Source organism: Neodiprion fabricii, chromosome 2 (genome assembly GCF_021155785.1).
Source record: "Neodiprion fabricii isolate iyNeoFabr1 chromosome 2, iyNeoFabr1.1, whole genome shotgun sequence".
Taxonomy (NCBI): domain Eukaryota; kingdom Metazoa; phylum Arthropoda; class Insecta; order Hymenoptera; family Diprionidae; genus Neodiprion; species Neodiprion fabricii.
Genome location: NC_060240.1, coordinates 26,239,438 through 26,264,420, shown reverse-complemented (window position 1 = coordinate 26,264,420; position 24,983 = coordinate 26,239,438). Strand labels below are relative to the sequence as shown.

The 24,983-nt window shown below is 36.4% G+C and overlaps 2 protein-coding genes across 7 annotated transcripts; one reads left to right on the top strand and one right to left on the bottom strand.

The window, feature by feature from the left end:
• The first annotated feature begins 544 nt into the window (after window positions 1-544).
• On the top strand, window positions 545-15,956 carry LOC124175898 (fatty-acid amide hydrolase 2). 5 transcript variants are annotated; one of them, XM_046556515.1, is made up of 12 exons: window positions 545-677; window positions 8,962-9,141; window positions 9,488-9,707; window positions 11,317-11,534; window positions 11,949-12,060; window positions 12,325-12,482; window positions 12,597-12,740; window positions 12,875-12,976; window positions 13,080-13,244; window positions 14,473-14,655; window positions 14,725-14,867; window positions 15,475-15,956. In XM_046556515.1, exons 1-11 carry the CDS (start codon window positions 570-572, stop codon window positions 14,827-14,829), a joined length of 1,695 nt encoding a protein of 564 aa, XP_046412471.1. In that variant the 5' UTR covers window positions 545-569; the 3' UTR covers window positions 14,830-14,867; window positions 15,475-15,956. The 5 variants fall into 5 exon arrangements, with proteins under 5 accessions (XP_046412471.1, XP_046412470.1, XP_046412472.1 ...); XM_046556514.1 differs by having other exon boundaries at window positions 14,725-15,956; XM_046556516.1 differs by lacking the exon at window positions 545-677 and adding an exon at window positions 3,848-3,950 and having other exon boundaries at window positions 14,725-15,956.
• LOC124175896 (WD repeat-containing protein 3) lies at window positions 15,758-21,055 on the bottom strand. 2 transcript variants are annotated; one of them, XM_046556512.1, is made up of 15 exons: window positions 20,910-21,055; window positions 20,526-20,830; window positions 20,232-20,441; window positions 19,657-19,854; window positions 19,373-19,540; window positions 19,004-19,209; window positions 18,762-18,900; window positions 18,426-18,616; window positions 18,076-18,271; window positions 17,666-17,893; window positions 17,306-17,575; window positions 16,992-17,234; window positions 16,745-16,911; window positions 16,200-16,422; window positions 15,758-16,121 (listed from the first exon to the last, which is right to left on the bottom strand). In XM_046556512.1, exons 2-15 carry the CDS (start codon window positions 20,694-20,696, stop codon window positions 15,957-15,959), a joined length of 2,775 nt encoding a protein of 924 aa, XP_046412468.1. In that variant the 5' UTR covers window positions 20,697-20,830; window positions 20,910-21,055; the 3' UTR covers window positions 15,758-15,956. The 2 variants fall into 2 exon arrangements, with proteins under 2 accessions (XP_046412468.1, XP_046412467.1); XM_046556511.1 differs by lacking the exon at window positions 20,910-21,055 and having other exon boundaries at window positions 20,526-20,887.
• Between the last annotated feature and the right edge of the window lie 3,928 nt (window positions 21,056-24,983).

Sequence of the window (24,983 nt, the reverse complement as noted above, 5' to 3'; positions counted from 1 at the left end):
CATTGTGTACCATACACGTATGCATATATATATATATATATATATATATATATATATATATATATATATATATATATTATGATGCAAAATAACACGTACTAGGAATGTATATATAATTATTCAAATTATTTTCACGTTTCTGAAACTATCTGACGCTCTTTACGTAATACAACTTATCGAATATACACTCCAAACGATACTCTTGAAAACGAAAATACCTTTTACATTGTACTAAACTGAAGGTGTGTATTTATTGTAATTATACTTTTTCGTTTTACAGTGAATAAGTGCTTTCCTATAATCAATGTGAGAGCAAAAATTTCGGATAGAAAACCACATGGCAAGCGTCGATATGCGTTTCAGGCTGCTTTTTCACGTTCCATTTATTTTGTTTTTCAACTTCAATCTCATATTCCGCCCGATCTTGTTAATAATGTTAGACAGGACGAAGGTAGTCTTTTGAGAGGAAACTCGACCTCCTTGACCACAACGATCACGGGAAAGACGCCGAATATCCGTTGCAAGTCAGTCGCTGTGGTCAGTCGGACGCTCACATCCATAGCGTCTGAATGCCTTACCTATATAACGTGCATTCCTCGTTAGCGTCCAGTGTTCTTATTAACTCTGCGAGCTCAAATAGTGAAATACGTCGTTTATCAGTTAATCGCAGATTAACGGTAAGTTTTGTTATTACCGCCGAGTCTGCCGGCAGATACATATCGTGGGTATAAGTACTAATTATGCATAGAAGATGTTTTCGCCTGGGAAACCCTGGCGAACATTTTCACTGCAACGAATTTTTGCTGCAAACGGCGTACGTGATATATGAACGTTTCCTATTGTTCCGTACAAAAATTGTAAATATTATATGCATAATTTTTCATGGAGAATTGTTAATTTTCATTAAAAATTGTAGTGTCTTGTATAGATGTTTCACTGACAAAGTACAAATTTTCGTGAACATTTAGAATTTACGAAAACAATTTTTTGTTCAAAATTGTACGAAATTTTCCAATTTCTCTAAAAATTCGCAGAAGATCCTAGAAATCATCTTCATTAGGGAACGGTTGGTCTGTTCCAATTTTCGCAATAAGATCAGGTTGTGGACAGTCTAAAGGTGGGCGAAGAACCCATAAAAAAACCGATGTACGTGTTAGATAATAATAGATTATGCAAATTTAAATGTCAAGTAGTTAGTTAAGAATTTAACCGCGTGTCTCAGTTCTGCCAATTTTTATAATATATGCAAGTGATGGGTATAGTCATTTTTCACAGAAGGTTGAAGTTAGTAACGTTACCTCAACGAAACATTGGGGAAAAAATCACTATTTTCTTATTTTTACAACTACTTTTAAAGAACTAAGATTTAAAAATGTCAGTACGTTGTCTTGTATGGTCTTTCACTACGGTTTGCTGGATTTTAAACAACTCTAAAATCGGAAGGTAATGGTTTCTCATCAGCATGAATCTTTACCCTAACGTTACTAATTTCAACATGATTTTTTTACACGAGGATTATAATAGCGTCACTGAACCAGGTCAATGTCATAAATTGCCGTCGTGTGTGTACCACTTATATATGTAAATTATTTTATACTGAAGTTTTATTCAATGACAGCAATATAATTAAAATTACTGCTTATAATATCTTCACATTGTTTGAATCGTTCCGAAAAATACTGATATTTTATCGACAGCGAGTAACACATTCGTGTAGTGTTCACTGCACGCACATTATAATTCAAACTCTTGTGTATAATAAATGCTCCCGAACGACTTTGGTAAAAGTACACGAGTATACTGTAATTACATCCCAACCCGATTTCCGAAATGTTTCATTATGTGGCAAACAGACCTTAAGAGTAATACAACGCTATTGCATTCGAAATATCAGACATCAGCATTAACTTGTCTAAATGTCAGGTTCACGGACCTGCCGGTAAATGTGCTGAGGAATGCGGCAATAAAAACATCGGCTCGTCTATTTCACGTGACATATATCGGTGTCGATGATACGATGGCGGTATTATATCCAAGACTGAGTTAATTGGGATCACATTGCACTATTGAAAATTAGTAAATATTAAATAGTACTCAGTATCGATGATTCGTTTAAGGGGGGAGCCTGCTTTAGAGGCTTGAAAAAATCGCTTTTTTCGAGGATTTTTTTGGGAAGGAAAGAAATATCCGATTGAAACGAAACTTTCAGGGTTTATTGTTATGTATTTCAACAGTCTTCTCGAATTTTTTCATTAAGATACATGTCATGTTATGCCTGGTACAATCATTTCACCGAGGCGTCTCGAGTATGCATTTATCGTGCGGCGGGAAAGGTGCAGGTCGCAATTTCCATCTGAAATAAAGAAACCAAAAAAATTTTTACTTCTCAATAGTGTAGCTTCTAGTTGAACCAAGAAAATTCCACAAAAAGTGGAAAATTCAACAATTTTTCGCAAATTAATAAAAAAATTTCATTTTTCTTGGGAAAAGAATTCACTTTAGATTGTTTAAAAAGTGGGTTAATCTTAACTTTCTTAAGGTTTTTTAGGTTCAACTAGAAGAGAATTTCATCCCGAGTACAATGCAATTTGTCTCGTTTCGATAGGACGTTTAGTTTTTTCCCTATCTTTCCCGCCAATTAGGAAAAAGCGTAAAAATGAAAAACGGAGAAATCGTGCGTCAAAGTTTTCGTACATAATAAATCGTAGTTTTCTTGAACTTACCGCATTAATATGCTAACCAGCGATTCCTGGTCCATATAGTTGCCCTTCTGACTCTTCAAAAAACTAGTTGAAAACTTCAAAAAACCGCTCGTATACCTGCTCGACGCTTGCTCACTATTTCTTCTGTAACTCCGAAAATATTTCGAATTTGCGTCTGAAATTTTAGGGACACATTCTTGGATAGTTTGGGAAGACATTTATGCAAAAAAAAAAAATCGATTTTTTGAAACCTCTAAAGCAGGCACCCCCCTTAAATAACGTGTAAAACAAGTCCCTACCAATTTATACTTTATCTCGTTATTGCGTCTTTTTATGCCTGCGTTTCGTACGTAAGGTAATCATGTTTGCGACAGCACAAGAAAATAGCATCGGAGTACGTAACCCTGCACTTTAAAAAAAAAATACAAATTGTAAACCACAGTTTTGTTACTTAAAGTATAGCGTGCGCCATGGAGACAGTCTTTTTCGCCTCTCGTATTTGCAATGTTCTTCTTTTAACGGCCTCGATTATGTATAACGGTCCGTTATAATCTTCCGTTTTCATTATTGTTGTCGTACGAAAAGTATAACCAGCGTAATACTGACGGTCAACGACAGTAAAAACGGAAGATTATAACGGGCCGTTATTCATTTATTCCTGTTAGTTGCAACAATCACGTTGCAGGATTTACTTTCATTTATTTTTCTCGAAGTATTTCTCCGCGTATGCTAGATATCCGATAAGAAAACAGCGGTAGGCACTGCTTAGGTGTAAAAATTGACCTACAAGATACGTTACAGTTAAATCAAGGAACGATAATCATCTGTTGACACATGAGTGATTACACCATCCCAGAATTGAGTGACGATCAGAAAGTTTACATTTTATCAAGAAAAATTAGGCAGCTAAAAAAACTTTGCCGTTTTCATTGGCAATTCTATACGACACAAACAAACGTTGTGTGCTAGATAGAAACGATAGTTATGCACAATTATTCAGTCTAGATTTCGAAATTTTTATTTATCCTTCGAATAATTCATCAGCCACCGTCATGACAACGGTCTACATGTATCAACAACAATTATGGCTTTTAACCAACGTTCGCGCGGCACTTGATCGTTTCCACTTCCACCTCCTATGTCTCTTTGCCAATGTCCACACACGACTTATGGTTATGCTCGAAGTCCCACCAGTACGTCAATTACTCCTACCAACTACGTTACTTGGCAATACGACAGCTGTTCACGGTACATCTCGTCCTCAAAAATACTCACACAAATCATAAACCTGAGGAAATTTACTTCTGCTTCGCCTCTACGCCGGCACTCAAGTTATCGGAATCGCGATGCCAGTGTGGCGATAACACTAGGCCGAATAGTGTAACACGCTTACATCGTGTCTGTTGATCATCGCGTGTTGTAATTCTACGAAAAGTCTGTGCACAATCTATTTACCCAGGTTATTTACGGAAATCCTGCGAAAATCAGATTTACGATTAATTTTTCAATAACCAAAATGAATCTCGCGCTAAGTTTTATTACGTTATTGTTTACGGAACAGCAGTTCGACTTTGAGGTAAATCTTTTCACGTACATAAAATATCCCGATTTTTAATAAATAATGCATAGTGTAGAATGATTTGTATTTCTTTGATATGGATTTTTACCTCCCATGGGTTTATTTTAATTAGAATTAACGCACACTTTTTCTTTCTTATTCAAGTATCTTATAAACTTATGCGTTGATATCATTTTTACTCAATTTACTTAAAATTTGTACAGGTCCTTGATTAGAACACTTTCTATCGTATGACCGGATAATTATTTGACTAAAACCAATTTTAATTGAGAAAACGTTGACCTGTCGAAAAAAAAGTTCGATTTTCAACGCTTGTTATTAACAAATGAATAACCATTTCTCTAAATCTCACGATCATACGGCGGGAAGTGTTACAAGGATCAAGGATCTGTCCAAATTTCAAGTCGATCGAACGAATAGATTTCGAGACCATACCGCGGCCGAACATTTTTTATTTTTTTAGAATACCGGTACCAAAATATTGCAATTCCGGTACATATCGGTAATATCGGTAAATGGTGAAATATCACAGGTTCGATAAATCACGGAATACCGTAATACGGGTGTAGGTATACCGAATATCGACATTCGGTAGACACCTAAATGTTTATTCATTTATTTTTTAACCATCTAGGAACGCTCTCTGACCTTGACCCAACGAGACTACTCGTTTAAAATTAAGCTGTGATTCACTGGAAATGAATACCGAATAGCGGGATTAAGAATAAAATTATTCATATTGCAAGGTGTAAAGCAAGTTAATTATAACCGAACATTATTGAGTGGAATATTAATTGTGCTATTGCCTGCCAGTTATATCGGAGCAACTGCGTAAAGGATCCAACTTTTATACAAAATATTTGTGATAAAAGTCCAGGTTATTTGTGACAGTAAAGATAATTAATTGTTTCTTTTTCTTTCGCGTGAATTTGATTTTGCTAATACCTCAGCCGTTTCATTTACAGTTAATAATACTCGCTATTTGTTTCGTAGGTGTGTATTTAGATTACCAGTATTTAGTAGATTCCAATACAGATTTTTTCAGTCCTTTGCCAACGATATGTGTAGATTCGAGTCTACTGAAACATAGATGTTTGGGGATTCATCGAAGTTTCGGATTTGCGGTGTTTACCGATAATTTGGTATCTATCGAAACTTTGATTTTGCCGTATTTAATCGAAATTTTGGTACTTGGGGATTTATTGAAATTTCGGCATTTTGGTTAACCGAAACTACCGGACACGAAACCCGTATCTAAATACGAAAACGGTATCGAAATATCTAATTTTCAATACCACGCACCCCCAATTAACAATATCGCCGTTATCAATTGATATTTTTCAATAAGAAAGCAACTTCACCTTCATAGAACCTTGTACCAACTGTGTAAAGGTCTGACATTGGCCTTATAATACCCCCGTAAAAAAGATGTTGCAAGTTCGACGTGTTTTTTGGACCGAATCATTATCATAGTACCTTAAATAATATCTTAATTTTTCATTACGACCGAGAAATATGGTTCTTGGTAAAAAAATAATTGAAAAAAATTGTATAATCTGAATAAATAACAAATGTATGTGCAAAGCTCGAATTTAATCAATGATCAAAGACGGCATTATTTTCAGTATTGACCGATATATAATCACACTAAATATTTTTACCAAGTTTTAATTATTAAGAATTACATTCCAACAATATTTAAATCATCATTCCAACAAAATCCATTTAACTAGGATTTCTCACAGCCTAAGAGTTTTTTTTACTATTTGATTAATCGTTGAGTTAAGGGAGCAAAGTATAAATCATTAAATGATACGTCATTTGAAAGAAAACAGCTACAAACCTTGTCATTTTTTTCTGCATAAAAACAGACACTTTGTATTTTTCCAACACGTGCGGATCATTTAGCCACGTGACAGAAGTTACTTATCCTGCTTAATTACCTATTTCATATTATACCTGCAGATGATTTGTGTAAAGTATACGGTGACGATCTCGCGATATTAAAGTAGGAATAAACAGATTATGAGCACCTTGAAACTGTCGAAAGTGTGCGCCAACGGCTGTACGGGCGATAATATCGTTAATATAATATATTGTGCACATATTTGGAGTTTCAATGCGCGTCACGAGCGTGCCTTTCATCTAGGTAGTGTTAATTTTTTTACGGCACTGTTCCTGGCTCTTCACCGTCCGAAAATCATTTCAACTAGATATTCAGATTTACACGCCTTGAGAAACGCGTAAACCGTATGCAGATTATGCACTTTCAACATACTCACAACTGCACTCTTCGCATTGCGTACATACAATGCAAACATTCGTCATCAAGGTTCCCGCAATTAGCTTGTACTTAGGGCTGTGTATTTATTTAGTCTCGTTTCTCAGGCCTCATTCCATCCCTGTGAAAAATGGCAACCAGTTTACGCAGAGTTTATAATATTACGAATTATCCTCGACCGAATAAGTCACTGATGATTTTTTTATTTTTTGGTTTTCGATTCCAACTGTTGGACGATGCGAGTTATAAAATAATGTCAATGGCGAAACCGTCGTAGGTAATTTTTACGTACTATAGGTTCATCTGTAATGATAACGAAAGATGAATTTAAAAAATTGCGTACTATTTATTCGCATAATGAATTTTTAACGCATATCCAGGAAGGTTTTCGTTTGATTGGAATATGAGTTTGTAGGTATCTAGAGTGATGAAATGTAACTCGCACGATTTCTGGTTCCATCGATATACCACAAATCATAGGTGGAACCACGGTTAACTTGTCGGCTATAGTATTGCCGTATAAATATATTGTGCGTTTTATTATATTAGCCTCGTTTCCTGTTCGTATAAAAATTCGGATTCCAGTTGTAATGAATTTTGTTTATTGATTATAAGTGAAATATAAGAGAAAAGGAAATAAACAGACAATTACGGGAAATAGTTGTTGACGATCAAAGAGAAAATTATGCGTTTATTTGGGTCATTTTGGTTTAATAAGTCAATTATAATTTAATAGCACATAATTCCAAATTTATAGTCCCTGCACGTTGCAACCCAACAAACTTGGTTTGATAGTTTAAAAAATATAAGTGGACGGCACAGGTGCATAAGTTGAAAGATATGAAAGACGATAGTCGAGTAAGAATACAACAAAATAGTAACAATAACATAAAAGCGGACGGTAAAAGGGTATATAGATAAAATCGAGCGGAACAACTATTCGAAGAATTTGAAGGGAGAGTGTTTGATGTGTCGTGTTTATAATTTTAGAATGGTGTGACTTTATTTATTGTTTCATTTCACGACGAAAGCAATATCGAAAATAACACGTTTTTACTTTATATATATATATAGATATATTATATATAGATAATGACAATCATTTTGTGACCATGGTATGGTTGTACATATAGATAGCCAATGATTACTTCGATCTCAAACGCCAAAAGTCGAAAGAACCGTGGATAGTAAATTTATTAGTATAGAGTTGAAAATCCATTTTATATTAATTTTGTTCTTTTATCGATGTTTTATACATTCTACACCGACTTGACGATCCTACAAAGTTTCATAAAAAAATGGGAGGAGGAGAGAGAGGCAATTATACCTATCGCGTGTTCTTTATGAAATAAAAGACACATGAGCGAAATTCTGATCACGAGCCTTTCATATTTAATAACTTAACACTGATATTTAGATCTCGTAACGCAGCTTGGTCGAGGAACTTGTAACGCTGCGCAGTACGCTTTATAATATTCCACTGGGGATATTCTGTCTCCGAGTGTTTAAGCGCCTCATTATTAAACCGCTGTTAAATAGAAAATATAATCATAATTCAAGTAATGGCAAATACCGTAGTCACAAGTAACGACCGCTAAGACTGCGTGCGTTGGTCGTTGGCATTCACGCACACGTTTTGCGACATCGCAATGCATACTTTCCGAAAGTTCGAGGACTAAGCGATTCTAATTTACCTGAGCATTTTACGATTTTCAGACTTGGGTTATTTATTTCTCAGTATGAAAATTTACGGTTTTTAATCAATGCATCAACTAAGAAAGAGAAATTTCTGCTCCCTTTATTAAATGGGGTTCGTATCCATGGTAAAGTTGCCGGATAAGTGGTTCGATCTAGTCTTTGTACAGGGAACCATTTGGGTCCTTTCATGCATATGGATAAATTTACGAGTAAGTCCACACGCAGATCGGACAACGAGAATAAAATCTCAATAGGTCCCTTTAAAGGCTGGACCCAATCACCTATCCAGCATTTTTACCAGGCATGTAATAATCGCAGTTACAGGTTTGTACTGTATGAACTATACGAGCATAGTACATTCAGACGAGCAGTACGAGAAATAAATCCAGTATAGACAAAAATCTAGCAAATGGTTGGGACATTTCTAATGGAAATTTACCAAAATAAATGGCAATATACAAGGCTACGCAGAGTGTCGAAAACTTGATATCAAAATGTAGGCATGTTAAGTTACACACACAAATACAGTATTTCTAATTAATTCAAAGATTCCGCATGGAAAATTTTCCAGTGGGCAAAAAAATATAAGTACACGTGAATAACATTGTGTCGTTAGTGGTAAAACGATTAGCTTTGACTGCAATTCATCATGTTCATGTTTCGAGTGATAAATCATTACCAGGAAACATCATGTTTTTCAGGAGATGCTTAATGCGGTGACAAAGCGAATCATACGTGGACTATTGTTTTGCCTCTATTGCCTTATGAGCCCGGTGATACTCTATCGAGCTCTAGGATCACGGAAGCGATGTTCACTTGTCCGCAACAAATTGCTACTTCTGTCCGCCACTGACCTCGCCAGAAAGATTCGCGAACAACAGGTGAGGTTCAATTTTATAATCCAACTACGTTGAATTCGTACCTTTACACGTGGTCTGTCCAACGTGTGAACCACTGCTAATGACCCGAATCGAGTAGCGGTCGGACCTGAATTCAAGTCTTTCGAAATCATGATAATCGTAATGTAAATTTGCAAATTTTTCAATCACCGGTATGGTTCTTGGTTCGATGTGGAATCTCTCTACAGCAAAGTTCGAGTATTGTGCGTTAAAGTGGTGCCCACTTGAGACTCCAGACTCCAATCGTAGAGTACTTCAAGATTGGTGCTTACTTAGATGCTGTTAGAAATCTAGACGTGTACATTTCAATCGAGGACATGTCTCTTAGATCACAAGTGAGGAAGTCGTGACGGCCTATATCACAAGATGCAGAGACGTGAATCCCGTGATCAACGCAATCGTGGAAACGCGGTACGATCTTGCCATTCAAGAGGCTAGGGAAGCTGACAAGATGATACGCCTGGGTCACAAGAGCCTCGATGAAATCGCACGGGATACTCCGCTTCTGGGGATTCCCATTACGGTCAAAGGGAGTATTGCTGTGCAGGGTAGGTGTCATCGAAAATTTCAAGGCGTTGATTGTAGCTGATTTCGTGATTTGTGACGATTTCGTTTTCGGCTAAAAATATACCGATCTTTCCTAAACTACACCGAGAAAAATTTCATTTGTTACGGTAACTAGAAAAATTCAGTCAAACAGTTGTTGACTTTTCTATACATAACAGTTTTCTGGATCACGCAGATAACAAAATCAGTGACTTTCTTTTCAACGGTGAGAATGTATATGCGACAATTTTAAGAGTACGAGAATTGTTTTTTTAAGCACAATGCATAACAGATCGGGGTCCCGAATCATTAACAACAGTTTAGGACATGAGTAAATGAAAAATACGCGCAACTGTTTTGAATTCTGAATACACATCATGCAAAAGTTCTCCAGGAAATAGGAATGTGTAAAAATTACTCTGCGATAATTAATCGAACAACTGTATTTTTTTCATTACCGAATGATGTTTTTCTTGTAACAACAGACCATATACTCCCAGAAAGAACTGCTCTGCTTATGAAATACCCGTTTTCTTCCATCGAGCGTAAATCAAATTTTTCAGGCAAATTTTGACAGCGCAAATAACCGCTAAAAGTACGCGCAGCGATTCAGATAGATAGTTCTACGCGACAAGTTACATCATTTGGGGATTAAAGATAAGTGACAAAGTTAAACAGTTATCATTAGGTAGCTTAAATCTGCAAGATTATAGGTCGATTATTGATTTTAGACGATAGACGCAATACATTTTCAATAATTTCATATATTTATCTCTTTCGATTAAAACAATTTTATTTACTAAATTTTAACCGAACTCTGAAAAACCTTTTCTACGATCTTAACGGTAAATATGTTTTATGAAAAAACCGTGAAATTTTTTTTAATGCGCAGAAACGTTGGAAGAATTCGAAATCATTGAAGTCAATCAAAGTAAATAAAACCTCAAATACAAACAAGTTTTAAAGATTTTGATGTGATGAATTTTTTTGCTTACGTAAACGAAGAAAAAATCTTTGAAGTTTGATTTACAATAGTAGCTCATTAATATTGGATCTAGGATGGGTAGTCGAGTTGTGACCTAATCAGCTAACTTCATTTGATTTACAATTAGCTAAAATTCACCTTTGTTCTACCTGGCGCATTACTCTATTATAGTACCGAGTATTCTAAGGGGGTCATCTAGTGTGAAGGCTGCTTTTTTTTTTATACTTTTTGGGTATTCTTTTAAGACAAACCATTGAAATAAAATTTCTCATAATTTTCAGATTATATTTATTGACATTTAAAAAAAACATTGTACATTTTTTTGAAGATGAAATATTGAATATAACTTAATGTTAATACTGCCCGATAGGAACGTATGTAAAAAAGGTGCCTGAGTATAGAAATAAAGCCGGTCGTTCTGCGCATCTGAAATTAAAATGAAATGGTATTTTTACTTTTAGGCTTGTCGCTATTAAACGAATGCCGGTTTTTTTTCAATTTTTTTTTTATAACCCTGCTTTATGTCTACGCTCAAGCACATTTATTTTTACATACGTTCTTACTACTAACAATATTACCAACAGTATTTCCGTAACTTTGAAATGAGCATTCAATTTTCAAAATAGGTATGAACCATGCAGCCGGAAGGAAGTGGCCAGAGATTCCACGAGCTTTGTGCGACGCGGATGCGGTGCAAAGAGTGCGAGAGGCTGGAGGCATTGTGCTTCTTGTGAGCAACACACCGGAATTGTGCATGTGCTGGGAGACATACAACAATGTGACTGGGATGACCGTGAATCCCTACGATACAAGGAGAACGGCAGGTGGTTCATCAGGGGGTGAGGTACTGCCATATTTTCAAAATAGTTTAACAATCAATCACTAATTTCAAGTTCCGTTGGTTTATCGTACAACGATCGTAGAGAATAATCCAAACCACCTTTGGTTCTCAGACCGTTTTTTATCATAATGGATACCAACATCCATTACACCGCATGAGTTACATCCGCATACGTCTGCTGCCTCTGACATAACTAATCGGGTAAATTGTTACAGCCAAATATGGTTGCCAGGTATAATTATAATCTGTAGCCTTGACCATGAATGTCATCGTCCAGCGCTATCGTTCATGACGTACTGTTTCGCAGACGTACCTTTTACTTCCATCTCCAACTCATACTCGGGTTTGCAGACTCGCAGCAAGATTCTCGCACGGATCGGTCAATGTTTAACATTTTAATGTTTTACTCTTTTTTAGGCTGCCCTGCTCGGCTCCGCAGCATCGCTTCTAAGTCTCTCCTCCGATATTGGAGGCTCAGCTCGACTTCCAGCCATGTTTTGCGGAATATTTGGTCACAAACCTACACCAGGTGATTTTTTATACGATTCCAAAGATGGGGACTGTTTCTGCAATCTTCTCTCCGCCGTTACTTACCTGGTTTTGAATCACAATTCTTGCATTATTTTAACGATCTTCATATGTTGACACGTCGCACTTGGCAGTTCCAACAAAAGTTACCGCTCTTAGTCTTGGACTCGAAAAACTGATCTGCCAATCACTCTGAGTATTGGTGTATTTTTTGGACTGGAGAAAAATGTTAGCAAATGACTGAGCAATCATTTTCCGATTTCAGGTTTCGTTTCAACGAATGGGCACATGCCAGGATCAAACGATAAAGCCTGGCCTAATTTTTTCACCTTGGGACCAATGGTCAGATACGCTGAGGACTTGCCACTACTACTGAAGGCCATGTGCCAAAGTAGCGGATCAAAATTAAAATTGGACAATAAGGTGAACCAACAATTACTCATGTGATTAATAGTACGACGATATTCATGAGTAACTTATAACCATGTGTCGGTAGTTCACGTCTTATGGAAAAATTAGTAATTTCTTCACTTACAGGTACCATTGAGAGACATAAAGTTCTTCTACATGGAAGACGACTGCGGTTCTGGAGCAACAAGCTCTATAGACCGAGATATAAAGCGAGCGATTCGACGGCTGATTGAACACCTCAATTCCCTACAGGGTGTAATGGTGCAAAAGGTGATTTGTGTCAATAATTCTACCAAGTAACTGAGATAAATTAAACGAATCTCGTATTAATTGTAAAACACATCAGAAATCATATAAAATAAGAAGAGCCGATGAGCAAAAAGTAATGTTAAATAATGTAACAGGCAGAGTTGACGGACATGAAGTACTCATTCGAAGTGATGGCCGCGATTCTTTTGCACATCGATGGAGTTGAGAGCATTTATAGCAAGAAATCGAATCCCCAAGTAAGAATATGTAATGGTGTTCAGCAGAGCTTATAAATGCTCTGTTTCAGATTCGATGCATAAAAAACCAACGAGTAATTTAGCACTAATTATTCATCCGCAGGAGTGGAAAAGCGTCACTGTAGAGATTCTGAAGTACCTTTGCCGCATGTCCCCTCATACGTTTCCCAGCATATTGTACGGGGTTCTCAAAAAGGTTAATAATGCAACGCCGCAGACCTATTTCAAGATGGTTGAAAAGAATGCAGCCATAAAGAAGCAGTTTGCGGTACGTTAATCAGAATAAATAACCAAACATTTAGTTTAATTAGCAAAATTGTCCACTAACGACAAAGCAATTAAGGGGGTCCCTAAGTCTCAAGAATAACTTTTATTGATTTTTGGTTTTGGGTATATTAACGTAGGCAGGTTCTTTATTTTTATTTTGATTAGTCACCGAACCCGAAATTAGCAAAATTAAAGAAGTTATGAGCAGAAATGTCGAGTCCCGCTTCGCCATTACGCGGTTGTTTTTGATAACGGTAACCACAATTCCATCAAAACCGGTCATCTGATCACCTTGCAATTATTATACACGACTCGGCTGAAAACATGGTTACCGTTGTCAACGCTGCTTTTTGCACACCATGACTTCAGTGGCTAAACAGCTATAATGTTCATGTTGTGAAATAATTTTTTTTTTTTTCAAATTAAACCTGATACTGCGTACTTTTAAACCCAATTTGCTCAAGTTTGCCTTTCCTTACTCCCGAACTCATGCAATTTTGAAAATCGCGAACCTTATACAACGCTCTGGTGTTAGGAACCCTCTTTTTGTATCAACTTCGAAATCTGTAAAAAAAATTCCGTTGGTATTAATATCTAGTGAGAAGTCTGTACCAAAATTCTAAAGTTCGTTTTCACAACTCGATAACTGAACGTTAAAAGCATTCTGGTGAAATTCATACATTGGAATTGGATTGATTAACTGGCAATAGTTTTCAACCCGAAAACTTGACGTCTGTTACGTTTTTCACCATCGGCTAATTTCGATGAATTTCCATTAAACATCATTAACCCCTTGGCTTATAATACTGTATGAGACCCGTGATACAGTTCAAGGACCAAATATGGAAAACATGAGTCGAGTCGTAGTGCGTATTTGTTGTTGGCTGTGCTACGCGCTGTTATATTAGTTACACAGGAAATAACTCTTGAAAGCACCCGGTCCGAGGTACGCGGTCGCCGCCAGCATCAATGCATTTGTTTGTGACATTTAACGCGATTGGTAAAAACTGGCATCCTCTTAAAGACGCCTGCGGACGCATAATGATGCTTACCAACCCATCCCTCCCTTGCCCGCGCAAGCTCATTGTTTTTCCGAAAGGATATGGTGGCTTCGGTTGTAATTGTTATTACTATTCTATTATCAGATTTTTTAAAAATCACATGTTCGGACCTATTAAGGTCATTTGCATAAACGTATACACCCTTACCTACTATTTGTACTCTTTTAGGACCTACTCGGTGATAATGGTGTTCTAATCTATCCTACATTTGTGTCGGCCGCCCATTATCCCTACGAGATATACCACAAGGTCTGCAACGTATCATATTTGGCAATTTTCAACTCCCTCGGACTTCCAGTAACGCAATGTCCTCTGGGGTTTAACAGAAACGGATTACCGATCGGTGTCCAGGTATAGAAATTTTTCAAAAACTAATTTTCAACTTTTTTTTTCAATTACTTCAAACGCTTTCATCTACAGATTGTTGCAAATCCCGGATGTGATCACCTCACACTTTCCGTAGCGCGGGAAATTGAAAGAGCATTCGGCGGATGGCAACAACCAACAACAGGCGAGAAAGTTTGACCAATAAAACTGCAGGACCTTACAATCCTTAGATTTGGATAAAATTGGACAGAACTTTGATGCTTACATTTAAATCGGTTGTTGATAGCATTATCTAAGTAGATTGAATTTGTACCACACCAAGGGAAACGTTATCATTCATCACGTGAACACTTCATTCCTTGCTGAACATTAATTAATGATTGTACTAAGTTTGGTTCGATTTCGTCCCTAAAAACCACTCGAAGCAAAGATTCCCCATTAAAGGCCGTGAAAATGAAAATAAACAAGTGGTTAATTTGGCTAACCTTGATGAGCCCAGCTTAGAAATTTCTGCTGTGATGCGTTTCAAGCCCATAAAACATTAAGTGAAATTTTATTCCTCACGTCATTTAAATAACTCAAAAAATACATGACGAATAAAATCCAAAATTTATTCAGTTCTAAGTGCAGCAAAGCACTGTTGATTAAAGATCATTCAAACTCGGTCATTCATTTTAGAGATATCGAGGGACAGAAAATCGATTTCAAACACACGCACACCAAGCGTCAGTGCGAAAATGATTCACTAGACCTCAAACGTCGATATCTGGTGAAAACTCGATTCATTATTTTCGAGGTGATTTTAATAATTTTTTTAATCTTTTTTTTTTTCATTGAAAATAGAATGGCGGGAAGTTGAAAAGAAAATGAAAAGCAATGCGAATCCTATTGCAGCGAATTTTCAGCTTACAGAAACAACTTTGATGACATTTTCAACTTGTAATGTAAAAGTTCTCAAATATTTGAAATCGTGTAACTCATATTCATTGTGAACAATTGAAGCATGAGCAGTTATTACTGACTAACAACTTCAACTAAGAAAAGTGATAAAGGTAATTAAACTAAGAGTAACAATAACAATTAAAGGAGTACAAATAGAAATTAAAAGTGAGAAACTTTTCGTATCTTTACACATGTAGTAACTAGCTTGCATGGTAGTGCGAAGGAGTAATCTATTTTTTACAATTTGGTAAAGAAAAGTGACATTAAAGTTATAAATTTTAAAAGAAAACGTGATTCATAGTAAGGACATAAACCAGTTAAATCCTTGTCCATATGCGATCAAGAGTTTAATTTATGTACAAAATGTAATATTGAAATATTAACTACAGAGTCATAATTGCCCTTTTCAAGGCCCTCTCCTTGTTTCGTCTCACTTTGTTTTTCTGTTTCCGCGACTTTGTCGCGTCTTTGAACAACTGGACACCCTCACGTTCTTCGATAGCACGTTGAGTGTACGCCATGCCATACAAGTTGTATCCGACTGTATCCTGCAATGGTCAGAAATAAGTGAAATTTAGCTAATGCCTGCTTATACATTTCACAGTCGATAATAGCGAAAGTTATACCCTTAACGTGGTTATCCTTTCCAAGCTCAGTTTTTTTATCATCTCCAACGTTGTCAACAATTCTTTACTTGTCACAATCGGCCCATGATGAGCATGAACCAGGCTAATAGTCAATCTTGATACTAGCTCAGTCTGATAATCCCCTTTTAAAAGTTTTGGCAGGATCTTTAGAATTTCACACACTGCTGAGTACGGTAAAAGCAACAAAGCTTCCTCCAACTCACTGAAAATTAGATAAAAATAACGCGTTGAAAATAAAACCTTGATCGAAAAAACTTCAATACTTATTGTTAGTTTGATTTTGTTACTTTCTAGAAGAACTTCGTATGAGGAAAAAAGATTCTGACAACTGCACTCCAGTTAGTTCTGTTACCTCGTGAGAACTATTCATATTATAATTTGCAGCTCTTGAGATTCACTAATAACTACCGAATGTTAACATTTTTCTCGTAACATGAAACCATTGCCTCGGATGAGTATATGTAGAATGTGAATAGTAATAAGTTTTCAGGGCAATTATAACAAACAATTTCCGACCACTATACCTTGCTCGAACGCGTTTCACAGTTTCCAAAAGGAAATCTTCTGTAGTAGAACATGAATAAGCCTGCATCAGGGGTGGCACAGGAGGTAAAGGATTCGCAGGTACGACTTCTGCCAATTGTTCTTCATACTGTTTAGATACTTCCAGACATTCTAGTATTAACTCGGCCTGAAATATATTATTAAAATTTTTTTTATTTCACTTTCCACAGTTACAGAAAGCGCACGGCCAATAATTGTTTTTTTTACCGCTTTTTCGCTGTTTACAGTTTTCCTGGAAGGCAATGATTGCGCCTTCTGGCCCTGAACCGCACTTGTTTCTCCCGTAGCTAAATCATTGTCCAACTTTTCTCTCTCCTCTTCAGCTTCATCTTCCAGAACTAAAGGCTCTGCAGAACGTTCATATAATCTAACGACCTTGTCTGATCCACATGATGAAACATAAATGCCATTTGGAGAAACTGCACAGTTCCAGGCTTCACCTGAGTGACCCTACATAATAGTAACAAGAGGAATTTAGAATGACTTAGTCAACGATAGTCGTATCTCAAGAAATATCTTACCTGTAAGGTGATAATTTTTTGAAAAATATCTGCATCCCACTGTTTGACTTTTCCGTCTTTGCCACAAGTGAAAAAGTAGTGTGTTTTTGGAACAAACGCCAGACCCGTCACTGAATCGTCATGAGCGAATAGCGATTTATGACAATCTCCAAAGTCAAGACCCCAAATTTTAACATTCCGATCTGCAGAGCCAGTGGCAATCAGAGTAGAATCACTTGATATGTCCATACATATCACTGGGAGCTTGTGACCATACAAGGATACGAAGAACTAAAAAGAAAATACGGTAAAATTTTTTCATTTTCCGTAGCAACAGCTTAGGATATGATGCAGAAAACGACATTTCAAATAGTTATGTACCTTAAATGTATCCAAGAAGAAAATCTTCACGGTGGAATCTAGTAAGGCGACAGCAATTAATCTGCTATCAGGACTGATTCTGATTGCTAAGACGCTTTCCTCGAGCTTTAGGGTTCTAGTGTGCAGGACGGAGAGAAGCTTGGCTTTAGTCTCGCTCTCAGGATCTTCAATCAGCTCAAAGTTCCAAAACTTGACAGTTCCATCGCCGCCTCCACTAGCCACACCTCTCTAAATAGTAGTATTTGGATTAGAAATACGATAGTATAGATTTCGTTCGAGAAGAAAAGATAACAAAGAGTTGCAAAAAAATCCAATAAACACATTTTATTTTTGTATAATGAAGCGAGAGGGAAAAAAGGAATCTCCTGTATTAATACAAACAAACGTTATTTTGATTTGGAAATCCTCACCATATCGGGGTAGAGAACGACACTCCACAGTTCTTTACTGTGAGCTGGAATTTCCTCAAGAATATCACCAGCGGCAATGTCAATTATCAGCATTTTGCCATCCTTCAATCCAACAATTAGATGCCTATCCCCAGGTGCAAAACAAGCAGTCAATGCGTAACCACATTCTACTGTTCTCAAACAGGCAAGCGAAGGTCTACAAAAATTAAGTACAATGTCACATGATTGAAAAAAAAACCTTCCCTATATTCTGGCTTGAGGGAGAACAAGGATAATGAACTTTCTCACTTTGAATTCAACATTATTGATTGCTAAAACTTTCGCCAAAGATATTTCAAAAAGACGTTTACCTATTCCATAATTTCACTGAATCACCACTAGCCGTGGCTAAAGCTAAGTTATCAGAGCTAAAGCATAATGCTCTGACGTCCGTCCGATGACCATAGGTTGTAAGAGACCTCAGAAGCCTAGACTCTATATCCGTGTCACCAATAGTTGCTGAATGGAGTTCAATACTGTTGTTATTGGCGCAAATGCAGATCTGAAATATTGATTGAGCTACAATACTTGATTAACATAAAGTTGACTGTAATTTGTAGCACCTTCAACGTTTCGAGGATTGATTTATTGCTGAAATTCGCGATAGTTTACATATAATACTCAGATAAAACTACAATCAAGCCTACCCTGAGTTCTCCTCCTTTGCCCAAAACCAGATCAAGTCCTTTGGCTTTGTTTGAAGCTTTGATCACTGGGAGACGCTTAATTTCATTTTTCAAAGACAATGTTGAGTCCGTCTCAATTTCTTCTACTGGCTTTCCTTCCCTTATAATAAAGAATTGAGCAATAAATTCATTTTGTTAAATGCGAATTTTTTTTTGACCATGTTTTTAACAATATTATTATCGCATAAAATTTTGAGACCCACTTCGCAGCCTTTCGTTTTTCCTTTTTTTGTCTTTTTAGCAGCCTTGTCTGCACGAGGTCGTCAGGCAAAAAGTGGAATATTTCGACAGTGTTATCTGTTCCATGACACGCCATTACACGACTTGTGGCATCGGAACCCAAAGAAACTATTCGTCCACGACCAACCCTTAGAATACTACCAATTTTTTCGCATCGCAGTGGATATCGCTAAAATTACAGAGCACAAATCAAATACTTTCGCAGATGCAAGTAGTTTTTCTACATCGGATGAAAAATTTACCCAAAGTAAAAATTCATCAAAAAACTTAAGTGGGAATTGATGTAATTGCAAATGTTGACCAGATCATTTACTAAAAATTTATCCACATACCGCGTCATCTATATCTCCTTCTTCGCTTGTATTCAATGTCAGTAAGCTTACAGGAGCATCTGCATTCTTGCTGACATCAGCAAAATATATCTTCCATACAAACAATTCGTTTTCATTGGATCCTGTGATTAAATATTTATCTTCCTTGGCTAGGGTCAAGCCCCAGACCTAATAGAGAAAAAAAAAATGATGAAAAATTTATCATTCGACATCAAATGGTGTAATTGTACTAAAATGATAAATCAATATCTAAAACTTAGAGAACTGACGACTTTGTTCACTACCTCTGATCTGTGTCCAACGAGTGTTTTGAAATTGTGCTGAGTATCCAAATCCCAGAATTTAACAAAGGTATCTTTGCTCGAGCTAATAATTATGTCATGTTCTGCTAGGAACATTACTTGGGTGACACTACCCTTATGACCAGACAAACGACATACCCCAGTCTCTGCCACTATGTCCCAAACTATAATGTCCGTATCCTATTTTGAAATAAATAGAATAGAAATCATTAATTATTCTTTGAAAAGAGAATTTTCAATTTAATCTCTTTCCGAAGTAGAGAATATACAAGAGTCAAATACCACAACCTGTGGTAAATTTATTTTTCCAAAATTAGTATATGTATAACTTGGAGTGATTTAATCAGTAAAAAATTTGAAAAAATGGGGGCCGAAAGAATTCAAACTTATAACTGCTAACAAGAATTATGCATCAAATTTTCTCGGTATCGGAAGTTTAAAATCTTTTCATACAACAGTAATTATGATATGTTAATCTATAATTCCACTCCTACTAAACAGTTTTGTAACGCTTTTCACAAGCTAAAGATAAGTTCTATATAAAGAGTATAATATACCTTAGATCCAGAGGCGACTCGGTGGCCTAAGTTATCATAAGCCAACGATGTGACTTCAGATCGATGTCCAATAAATATGCTGATCGTTTCTCCAGAGCGGAGATCAAACGTTTTAACTGCCCCATCCGCATAACCGACAGCAAGATGTCGTTTGTTTGGCGATGCAGCTAGCCGAGTGGCAATTGAAGTCTCACCCAATAAAACTTGCGCCTTGTAAAGAAGTGTAGAAAAATGTGAGCGTGAAATCGTTCTGATCCAATTCAGCTATCGCAAGGAATGTAAATAGATAGGTACCTTTTCTCCAAGACGGAGGTCCCAGATAATAACATGCTCGCAAGCACCAGCGGCTACGAATCTACCCTCCTGACCCTCCAAGGTTACAAATACGGTATTGCACCTCGGACTTGCGATGATATTTAAATTTCCGGCTGGTACATACCTCAAATACTGTTTTGTCAAACCCATCGCGTCACTCGACTATACAATTTCTTGCGTTTTTTAACTCTCAAATCGATCTCAGTTCACGTAAGACATGATCTAAGGTTTCCGTTTATAGTCCTCTTTTTTACCTTATAAACTCTTCTTCAAGTTATTGTTGGCTGTAAAACACAAGTTGCTTCTATTTGTTTAGGTTATGTCTTGATCACATTTGTAATTTCAAAGTGGAAAATAACTAACCTTACCGTTACCTCGTGGTCCATAAACCGTTGACTAAAAATATATAAAGACTCTCCGCCCTGGGTTATTTTTCGTAACAGTTTACCGGGTCTGAGGGTGTTGGCAGTTTCACGTATTATCAACCAAGTAAATGACCACGCTGGTAAAAAAAGTTCTTCATAACAAACAATTAACGCGTGCCAAACGTTGGTAGCAGTTGAGTAAATCCCGTAGAAGAAATATGTAGGCCGAAATTATGCAACGGAAAAATGAATGTCAATCAAATTTATGAACGTGTATCGTTTATACTTATATGAAGATATTAAATGTTTTATAGACGACCGTAGCACGTGCAAAATGCTGAATTTATTTTTTACAAGTTTTTGTCAAGTCAAATTTGAGCTGCAAATATTTTGGAACATTTTTTAATTATTCATTTTTAGTTTCAATCGTTTCAGGAATTTTTTTATGAATAATTCTTTTCGATACGTTAAGCACTTTTAGTATTATGAATTGAAAATATTTAATGTCTCACGTTTTGAAAATATCCGAAAAATTCTGAAACGCTTATCTCTTTGCTAGAAGCACGTTGAAAATATGTAGAGGATGAATCTATTTTTTGAAAATTTGGAAGCGGTAATTGGATTTTAACTCAGAAAAATTACAAAACTGCTTGAATAAATACAAAAATGAATAGTGAAAATGAATCAATCGTGAGGTTCACTGCAAATTAACTGGAATGAAGAATAAAAGTTTTGTGAATTTATTTCAAATTTCTATAAGGTGTTAAGATAGTCTTTCAGTAATACAACTTTTGGAAATGTGACGAAGAATAGATAAAAAAATTTATTTTACCTTCTATATAATATTAACGTATGTACCTATCAAACGATATTTTTCTTCTCTATTGTTGAAATGCTACACATTGATTATCGCCGATACATGGTTTTTCAAAGTGCTAAAAAAGACGGGTAAAAATCTTTTTCTCGCGGGGCAAATTTTGAAATATTCAGAAGTACATAAATTACATTATTGAAAAATCAACGGTTGTTTTTCAATAACTGATTTTCAAGTGGTATAACCCGTCAACTTTCAAATCATTCAATCCTCTTTCCAACGCAACATTATCCGTAACGTCAATTTTCATCCTGCCAGCTATACGTACTAACGTTATCAGAAGATACTCATAGTTATAATCTGCTATGTCGCATTTTGAAGCTGGAAGTTGAAGTGTGTATAGTGACACCCTGGACTGTTGCACATTTGTTAATTTATTTAATTTCAATAAGTGAGAATGGATAATGCTGGAATCAATTATTGAGGCGCTAAATCAATGTAAACTCCGAGAGGAATCGATTGCGCGCAGTGCGGAATCGCTACGAACAGGTCAAAAGTTACGTACGAAATACATAAAATCTGCACAGAATTTTCACAGAGGTAGGGAAGAAAACTCAAATAGTCATATCCACACAGTTTCAGACTCAATTCAGTACAATTTATTCAATTATATGCATTAATCCTAGTGCAAGTGCTTGGGTGTCAGTGTGTAGTAATTTAACAAGTTCATGAACAGAATTGACGTGACAGACAAGAAGAAATGCCAAAATGTGACATGTAATTACGCGTAGATGACGAGTCAGATTTCTTACCCACTCTTTTACAGCTCCCCTGCGTCCTCTTCTTATCATCGCGTCACTGCCTCGGTTTCCATACCGCATTAGCAGAATGCTCCCTCTACTAACAAACTGCAACTAGCCAGTCCCTTGCATCCTTCCTCCCTTTTTACTCTTCGACATCTTCTCACTGTACTTCCCACATCTTTGACAATAAGTCAATTATGTAATTAAACATTTAACTACTCAATACAAGTTTCTCTCATTTCCTCTTATCATTCGTACGTGCATGTAGTCGACCGGTTACGAACCCGAAATAGGCCGTAATAACATCACGGCTGGGTGCGGATGCGGTCATCGATAGCCGCTCGTCGCGATCATAGTCATGCATCCCGTGGTTTATTGGCATGGAGAGATATAATTATAAGTGACTCATGCGGAAGTTAGGATAGAAGTGAAACGTTTAGAGAAGGTATAAGACTCCCGATTTGCAGACTCGGTGAACATAAGGAGAGGACGCAGGCTATAAACTGACTATAAGATTGTGAGAAAAGAATATGAGGTCTGGAGAACGTAATACTTCAGTGAGCAAATTCGTATTATCATCATCATACATCATATCATACATCATATACATAGTATTAAAGCTCGAAATCGAAATTTCGAATATTCGGATGTCACCGAAATTTTTTTTTTCTATTATCGATTCGACGACGAGAATCAGTCAGCAGAATTCCTCAGTCCGGAAATACACGCGCAGTGGAGAGGATGTAAGAAAATCGCGCTCCACGAATTTCAAGTACCGGTTCCTCTAGCTCCTGGGTTCTGCGCTCCAAGTCCTCTATCCTGGTGAATTCCGACTTTCGGGACCAGCGCTCCGTAGTTCCTGGGCTCCAGGTCTTCTACCTAGTGAATTTCGACTTTCGGGACCAGCGCTCCGCAGTTCCTGGGCTCCAGATGTGATAACTTATTTTGTCTTAATAAATAAATCATGCGTATTAATAAATAAATACGGACAATCACATTCATCGTGTCCCTTTTTGGTGCACTCCAACGTCATCGTTTATGTTAACAAGACGAAACATTTCAAACGATACACCTGTTTTATTTTAAGCGCATACAAACTGAAGTGATTCGTGATATATAATTTATACTTATATATAATTTATTGTACAGTTATAGGTTCTCAAGTCTATTGAGACATTTTATCATCCGAATATTTAAAGACCTACTAAAAACGCTTACCCAATCGATTTAACGATCCCAGCAAGAGCACCAGCATAACGCTTATTATGTAGTCATACATATATTGTGATGATATGATATATTTTCTATATATTGAATATCCATTTACAACGTTATTATCTAAACGTCGAGACTCACCAGGTAGACTATTATGTGTACTATATATTTTACGATGTAAAATTTCGCTAATAACGTAATCAGCATTAGATTTAAGAGAATCCTACATGAAATCTTTTTTGTAGAGCATTGAATTTCCTACAGAATGGTCACAGGAATTTTTTTTATAATATATTGTTTTAACGTAATTAACGGTTTTCTTAAAAAAAAAATAAAATTAATCAAAATTCGACTGCTTGACGGGGAGTGTTAGAGTTATCGGAAAAATTCGGGGTTTTAGCCACATTTTGTTCTGTACATGTTGATTTATACTCTTAGGAGGTGGGCGCAACGAAATTCCGACATGACCAAAATAAGATCCACCGTAATATACACTTACACCAGCTTATTTCCATATTTACTAAACAAAGACGTCATCTATGATCTGCAGACGCCAAATAAAAAATACCGAAGCCGCGCCTTCATGCTTTGAAGTTTGATTACCAAAGCACAAGTATGAGGTAGATGATTGATATAATCGAAACCATGAAAGCAGTATATTAAGTTCAATTCTAAGGCGATGAAGGTGATACCTACCAGGTTTTTTACAATTACTAAATTTCGTTTTACGCACAACATTAATTTTCGTTGGCATAGTTATACTCTCACTTTATATCCGCGCTAATCCTTATTTAGAACCGAGTTGTACAGCAAGGTATGTTCGGTTGCTTGCATCAAGGCGGAATTCGAAGAACACAGTTCCCGCCACTTAACAGCCCTGAATCGATAGGTAGAGTCATCCGTAGCAAAGCTTGAAACTAAGCTCCAAAAAAAAAAAAAAAATTAGGGCACTCAAAGACAAAACTAATTAGACTCATGCGTTTGTTTACACAGTATTTATTTTGTATTATACATAGACATATGTGTGATGTTATAATACAAATACAGCAGAGATTCAACTATTTGGTACTCGCCTACGTCTATAAGTATGTCGTAGCAAGCCGAAAGGTATTTTTTTACGATGACACCAAGTTTTATACATATATTTCGGTTACACGTGATCAATCAACATTGGCAAAGTTTCATGCCTTGATATATTTCTTGCAATACAATTATTCGTTGGTTTACAGTGTAAGTAAAA

Bases quoted from the DNA above. Each gene is read 5' to 3' on its own strand.
- LOC124175896 (XM_046556512.1), bottom strand. From the start codon at position 20,696: ATGGGTTTGACAAAACAGTATTTGAGGTATGTACCAGCCGGAAATTTA. The intron at 20,442-20,525 runs GTACCTATCTAT...CTTCTTTACAAG, and splicing joins ACCTCCGTCTTGGAGAAAAG to GCGCAAGTTTTATTGGGTGA. The intron at 18,617-18,761 runs GTAGGCTTGATT...TCAATATTTCAG, and splicing joins GCAAAGGAGGAGAACTCAGG to ATCTGCATTTGCGCCAATAA.
- LOC124175898 (XM_046556515.1), top strand. From the start codon at position 570: ATGCCTTACCTATATAACGTGCATTCCTCGTTAGCGTCCAGTGTTCTT. The intron at 9,142-9,487 runs GTGAGGTTCAAT...CATGTCTCTTAG, and splicing joins GAAAGATTCGCGAACAACAG to ATCACAAGTGAGGAAGTCGT. The intron at 12,483-12,596 runs GTGAACCAACAA...CTTCACTTACAG, and splicing joins AATTAAAATTGGACAATAAG to GTACCATTGAGAGACATAAA.